This window comes from Daucus carota, chromosome 4 (genome assembly GCF_001625215.2).
Source record: "Daucus carota subsp. sativus chromosome 4, DH1 v3.0, whole genome shotgun sequence".
Taxonomy (NCBI): Eukaryota; Viridiplantae; Streptophyta; class Magnoliopsida; order Apiales; family Apiaceae; genus Daucus; species Daucus carota.
In genome coordinates, this window is record NC_030384.2 from 28,337,084 (window position 1) to 28,344,736 (window position 7,653).

The window sequence follows — 7,653 nt, forward strand, 5'->3', positions numbered from 1 at the left end:
ATCCAAAGTCATGAGTGAAAATGATACATGAAATGTTACTGAACATAAAACATTTATAAGGAGAGATCATACAAGAAAAAAATTATAGGCAAAACAAACAGAATAAGATATAAGGAACATTAATAAGTGCAGATCGTACTTGCTAGTCAAGTCTAATGCTATGTGGGGAAAGGTTTTTGAGAGGTGTGATGTATATAGTTTTGGGACGCTGTTACTAGAGATCTTCACTGGAAGAAAGCCAATTGAGAAGCTCCCTGCTGGTGTCAAAAGGACAATAACTGAATGGGCAAAGCCACTGATCACAAAAGAAAAATTCAAAGACATTGTTGATCTAAAACATGGTGGGAATTTTGACGAAAACCAGCTAAAACAATGCATCAATGCTGCAGCCTTTCTCTAAACCTCACACAATATATCTGCTGGCAATTCACATTTCACACATTAACTTAGCTATATATATTTTCGGGCTAGCTTTAATAGTGGTTATGTCCTATCACGGACACAGGGCTATATTTGTTTCTTGCCACAGGTGCAAGTGCAGCTCCAGGTTAAAACTAACATAAACACATGCTAGGTAATATTACATGTTCATTCTACTGCAAATGCCCAACGTAAGATAACCTCTCATATTCCAGACCTTGTAAGAATAATTAATCAACATTTTTCAGAAAACCTAGATATCACAACTAAAACACTAAGTAAGATCAAATAAAGCACCCAAAACAAAAATAGATCATTAAAAAATAGTGACATAACCAAATAAACAATTAATATAGAGAAAAATTTATAAAGTAAGTTAAAATTTACGTACATGTGAAAAGTGCTTCCATTCTAGTTTCACCAAATATTAGATGCTCTGCACATGTGTAAATAGTGTAAATTAAATAGCGGCAACTTTCAAATCTGATGAAGCATAAAGCTCTGTCTTATAACTTGACACTAAACAAACTCAATACCATCAACAACAATAGTAACACTAGCACTAAATGAGACAATAAAATTCTCAAACTACAAATACACCTACAAATAACACTAGCACTAAATTCAATAAAATACACTTCAAATCAAATGCAAACACAGGAAGTAATTAATAAACATACCGCCGCCTATCACAACCTCTGAGCACTAATCTACAAATACATAATTAGTGCTCTGCACATCTTAAACTGATTAAATCCTAAACAAAACCCTAAGAAAACTTTTTGAATAGACACATATACAAGTTGCTTCCAATACAGTTGAAACTAAAATTAATACAAACTTATTGATTTGCAAGTGATTAAGTGATAAGCACTTTACAAAAACAAACTAAAAACATATGCATACTATATATACAACTCACATACCGTTTTTTTAGTGCTCCAGATAAGTTTGTTCGTCTAAGCACGAAATCTGCAAAAAAAACAAAGTGTCTAACATCAGTGATTCGTAATGATGAATCTATTTACATAACTACTCAAATTTAAACGTGAATCGTTAGAGTAGTGAAAGGAACAATGTCGACGAGCACTTGCAAGAACAAATTGAGCAGTGTGGAGCAGCAAAACATGATAATCGAGCAACGTTGTTGAGAGATTTCTGTAATTTGGGGGTGATTTGCTAGTGAGAGTTTGAGTGGGTAATGATTTATGCTTACAGGTTGGAACTGATTTTAATTTTTAAAAACTGCGGACGTTTAGAATGATTATGTTAATGGGCCTAATTTTGTTCTTAATTTAAGCCCAATATTTAGTTCTATTATAAGCCCAGTATCTAGTTCTCGCCACTTAAAGTTCTCACTAGAGTAGCTCTATATATATATATATATATATATATATATATATATATATATGTAATATTATATAAATTTATATAATTTTATATATAGCTTTATATTTTACATATTATACTAAATTATACATAATATACTCGACATTATACAATATGCATATTATTGTTTTTTTTAGAACATATTTTTATCTTTAAGCTAAAAATTAACTAATAATAAATCTAGTTAAATTAACTTATAGTACAATTCAAACGGGTGATATGGTTAACAAAACATTTTCTATTAATAAATATTGTTAATTGGGTTGATTATTAAAATATTAGTTATACATATATAAACTAAATTTGTATTGTGGTATATCGGTTAAAGGGTTAAAGTTGGAACATTTAAATAATCTCCTCATAATACTTCACGTTTCGTTCTTGATTTCAGGTGCTTGCAATATTTACAATTATATATATTTTCGGGTTTCGGGTTAGGGTTTCGGATTTCGGGTTTCACATTTCCAATAATTTTTTTTTTTTCAGATTTTCAAAAAAAAAAACCAGATTTCGGGTATAGCCTAATCCGATCCAAAATTCAATGGATCGGGTTCGGGTATTAATTTTCGGGTTGCGGTCGGGTTTGGGTAAGGATAAAAAATTCGGGTTTGGATGTGAATTTTGTCATACCTGACCCGATCTAACCTGATTGCCATCCCTATCGAGCAAGCAAGTACCACCAAAGATAGAATCAAAGGTTGCACATTGTTTAATAAAATCACATTTACACAATCACTCAAGAGACATAATAATTCTTATAATTTCTCTCTTCCTTGAGTCGGTAAATATAACTTTCGGCAATTTCTAGCTTCTCCTTGTGCTCCGGTGTACTCTTGGCCATGTTTCTCAGCACATAGATTATCCTAATTTTCGGCAGGAATGATAAGTCATATATTTCTTGATTAGGCACCACACTTTTCAGGTAATTTATGTTTCTTTGTATGCTCTTCTTCCTTTGCTCGGCTTCATTCTTGGCTCCAAGCAGAGCGGTTACTATTCTCATCATGCATGACGACTTAAATCTTTCGTGGCTCGCAAGTTTTTTCAAAGCCTTGAAACGGAGCATGTAATGGTAAAGATGGTCTTCAGGATCTCCATACCACGCACTAAGGCAACGGAGTAACAAAAGTATGTCAGTAGATAATTATGGTGTATCAATAGGTTTTGGCATCAGATAATGATATACGAATATATGTACTAGACCTCAAAACGAATTTTGCAAATAAGTGTGTTGTATTTGTGAAGCTTCATGTGTGTTCTTGTATCTCACGAAATTGAAAACACACTCAAGTATTTAAACATAGTACACCAACAGTCATATTTCAACAAATTCTTAATGTTCTTGATCAAACAATCTCACGTTTAATTTGCTTGTAGTATGAACGTTTGAGCACTACATGTCTACTGAGTAAATGAATAAAGACATTGTAAAACAACTCAGTAAATCGTTTGGAGATAAACCAAAATAGTTCTAGAGAAGGCAGGAGTCTTAATGGATAAACTCGATGTGTAATAGGAAAAACCCTTTTATAAAACCCCAAGCTCTAATAATTATATATTGCATATAAATGTATTAGAGTCCTTACAAATTGTTTTCCTAATTAATCTCCTTGAAAATAGCTTTTTCATCCTTATCCTCATTACATTCTGTTCACACTGTTAGCTTGATGATAAGTCTGTTTACATCCTTATAAGCTTGCTGACAGAACAATAACAACTCAAATGAACATTAGCTGTTAGTTCAAGCATATATATCATTTCAGCTAGCTATCACAACTCAGTTTAATGTTATCAGCATGTTAGTGTGAACATCAAAATCTCGAGAGTATCAATCTCCCCTTTTTAATGATTATACTATATTTAGGAAAAGTAATAAAGTTCCCCTGAATATAGAAATCCTAACTGTACAACAAAGATAATGATTATAGCATTCATTAAAAAGTTAAACCAAATATCGAAATAAAACATTCAACTAGATAGATAGGCCAAATAATCAAATAACCAAATCCATCACACATAAGCATCCAAATATCCAAATACTAGCAATCCAAACAAAACTAGAAGTCTTAAAGATTTAACCCAGCTTTAACAAAATAAATCAAGTACCTTAAACAACTTAAACAACCAATGAAAATAAATTAAGTCTTAAACTTGAAACCAGATAGCAAGATAAATATCCCTTTTCCCAAAAATGTCTTCCCCTTGATCATCAAAAGAGGAATAAAATCAAACATCGTCCCCAACCTTCCCTTCACAGTCCTTGAGATCAGGCCAGCAGGGTCCTCACCAGCATCAAAACCATCTCCAGCAGCTTCCTTGTCTTTGTCTGGACTATCTGCTTCATTGTCCTTTGTACCAGTGCTAACCTTTTGCTCATATGACCCTGCTGGAGCATAATTCCGATTGAGATGATAAAGCTCATTGAAGAGGCTCATTTGATATGAAGATTTGGCAAATCCGGAACCACCTTTCTCAGGAGAAGCACTCGGCTGATAACCAAAAAAGACCACCTTCCAAAACTTAATGTCACTAGCTAAATCAACAACCTTTTCAACTAACTTTTGTGATTATCACGCATCCCTTCCATGAACGCAATAATTAAGGCTTTAGAAACAACAGCTGTTGAAGAACTCCCGACTGTCAGTGGAGGAGGTGGAACTGGTACCTGAATGACTGAAATAGTCCCATCTTTTTCCACTTTAAGATTAGATTGACTCAGGCACTTCACATCTAGAAACTCCTTGGCCTGGACAGACTCTACACCCTCAAAAGAAACACCAAACCATTCGAAGACTCGAGTTAAGAGCAACTCATAAGGTAGTCCCACAGTGGACTTCCCTTCAACCACATCCAACATATATATTCTTCAGAATCTAATCTCCTAAATCAAATTTCCTACCTGAAAGAATCAGAGCAACCATAACAACATCTTGTGTAGAAAAATTGGACCGAGTTCCCAACCTTGGAAATATATTTTCAATTGAAACCTTGAATAATGCATGCGTAGAAGAAAATACCACACCAGCAACATCAGAATTACCTATAATTAGTTTCTATTGATCTTGAGTAGAAAACCCTTCAAGATCTTTAGGACCATGTTTAGTGTGCACTGACAAAATAGATAGGGAAGGCGAAGAATCGCTCCTAAAAACAACGAAGATAAAGTAATTTTTGTTTCCGAAACAAAACAAACATGTTCACCATGAGGATTAAGACAAAAATTTTCATAAAACTCACTCACCAGCGAAGGATAACAGTTCTTAGGTAAATCAATCAAAAAAGATTCAAACCCAATATCAGTAAATAGCTTGACAATACCACAATTATAGAAAGTTTTATCGGACAGTGGTTTGCCTAAAATGATTTTGCGAGCCTAAAATATAATATATTTATTCTATAATATGTCTTTGATAAAACAAGTACATAACATATTTTAATATATATTTGATATTACAAATTATATGAAAAAAATGAAAAACAGGAGAGAGGGTTTATTAATTCAATTAATAATAAAATTGAGAACATGTATTTCAAATAATATTTGACGTATATTTTCAGACTCTCTATCTTATAGAGCATTTGAATGTTCGGAATTCAAATAAATTCAATTCCAACATTTTTTTATCCAAACACGTTATTTACAGCCTCTTATATTCCTTTTTTTCCCTTTTCATCTCAGTATTTATATTTATTACATTATTAATTTATATTTTGTCTTGAGTAAAATTATATATAAATAACTAAAATATAAATTTAGAAGGTATGAGAAGTAAACTTAAATGTTAATGAAATTTGCAAATTAAATATGTACAAGGGCAGTAAATAACAACACAAATGGCTATGCTCCCATTTAAAAAAAAAACAATTTACAAGGTATACATGTGTACGATTAGAAAAACTTTATTATTTATAATAAGTGGTGGCATTAAAAAATAATTTATAATAGTATGATGATAACAGGAATGAAAAATATTTTATATTATCCACATACATCAGTTCTTAGTGAAAATAATTTATAATATCCGCACATTCATCCCACTTCATTGATATTTATAATATCCAAAGTCCGTCATGTAGATATTATTATTAATTGATTTTGTTGAAAATCGACTCTGTTCTGATGCATATATAACATCTCCTTCTACAGTGAGCCAGAAAGCAAAGTGATGGACCGACTCTGCTCTAAGGAAATCGCTCCACATAATAATGAAAATGAGGCATATACAGTAGATGAATGGAGCTTTAAAGAAACTAAGTTATTTGAAACTATTATGGAAAAATTTGAAGAAAATGGCTCCATGGCATTTTTTGAAGAGGTAGCCATTTCAATGCCATGGAGAACCATGTCATCTATCAAAAATCACTATAATATTTTAATAAAGGATATGAAATTGATCAAGTCCTCCAATGGTCAGTTTGAAGATATCAGTGAGGATCCCATGGAGGAGGAAGATTGTGAAAACATTAAAATGGAAGATACCAACATGATGGAGCTCGAGGGGGGAGGTGTACACAAGATTCCAAGGCCAAAGAAAAGAGGGATCCCATGGAGCATACAGGAACATAAGTAATTTCTTTCATCAAATTAATATTAGAGACTTGTTTTATTGTAAACAAATTGTAATTTTTTTGTCATCACTCTGTTCTTGGGTTTGTAATATGTGACAGGTCATTCTTGGAAGGGTATAAAACATGTGGAAAAGGAGAATGGAAGAAAATATCAAAGGACTTTGTGCCTAGCAAAACTCCATCTCAAGTTGCAAGTCATGCCCAAAAATATGAAAAGCGCCAGCACACCGACACTCCCCCTGAGAAACGTAGGCAAACCATTAATGACATCAGATGTCTTTGCTGCGACTCTGGCCCATGCAAGTTTGTTGCCACTGGGTCACCTGTCTAATCATCTCGCGAATCAAGCAGCTTAATTATGATTATGTTCATCATAACTAATAAAACCTGCGTTGTTCTATGTGGATGCAGCAACTTTTAAGATTTCCACATAGTGAATGTATTATGAACGCATATATGCGCGTGTGTACTTTGTGAACCTGTTTGTGTCCTTTGTCTAATTTCCTGGATCATGAGAGGTAATAAAGATATGTACTAAAGGCATTGAGTTGGAGGGTTTCCAGCATATGTCCTTTAAAGCTGAGGTTATAACAAAGATTGCTTCTGAGGAACTTGATAGTAAATAAAACTATATCAGAGACATTTACAATCATGATAAACCATATTTCAGTATATATGTTCATAAGATATATATATATGTTGATTTATATGTATTTTTAATTTATAATACAAGTGATGTTAATATTGATGTAATTGAATATTGTTTCTTTATATATAATATGTGATATATTAAAGAAGTTATATTATTAATAAATTAAATTAAATCATTAGTTGCAGTTAAAATTTGCAAATTAAATATGTACAAGGGCAATAAATCAATGCTCCCATTCCAAAAAAAAAAAAACAATATACAAGGTAGACATATGTACATGATCAGAAAAACCTTATTTTTTATAATAAGTGGACATTAAAAAATAATTTATAATAGTATGATGATGACAGGGATGAAAATATTTTATATTATCCACGTACATCAGTTCTTGGTGAAAATAATTTATAATATCCGTACATTCATCATACTTCACCGATATTTATAATATCCTAAGTCCGTCATATGTCAGGGATATTATTCTTAATTGATTTTGTTGAAAACCGACTTTGTGCTGATGCATATATAACATCTCCTTCTGAGCAAGAAAACAAAGTGATGGACAGACTCTACTCTAAGGAAATCACTCCACATAATAATGAAAATGAGGCATATACAATAGATAA

At 32.2% G+C, this 7,653-nt stretch overlaps 1 protein-coding gene across 1 annotated transcript; it reads left to right on the plus strand.

The window, feature by feature from the left end:
- The first annotated feature begins 5,975 nt into the window (after positions 1 to 5,975).
- Positions 5,976 to 6,709, plus strand: LOC135152282 (transcription factor DIVARICATA-like). The gene is made up of 2 exons (XM_064092151.1): positions 5,976 to 6,376; positions 6,478 to 6,709. The coding sequence occupies exons 1-2, from the start codon at positions 5,976 to 5,978 to the stop codon at positions 6,707 to 6,709; spliced, it is 633 nt and encodes a 210-aa protein (XP_063948221.1).
- Positions 6,710 to 7,653: the final 944 nt, after the last annotated feature.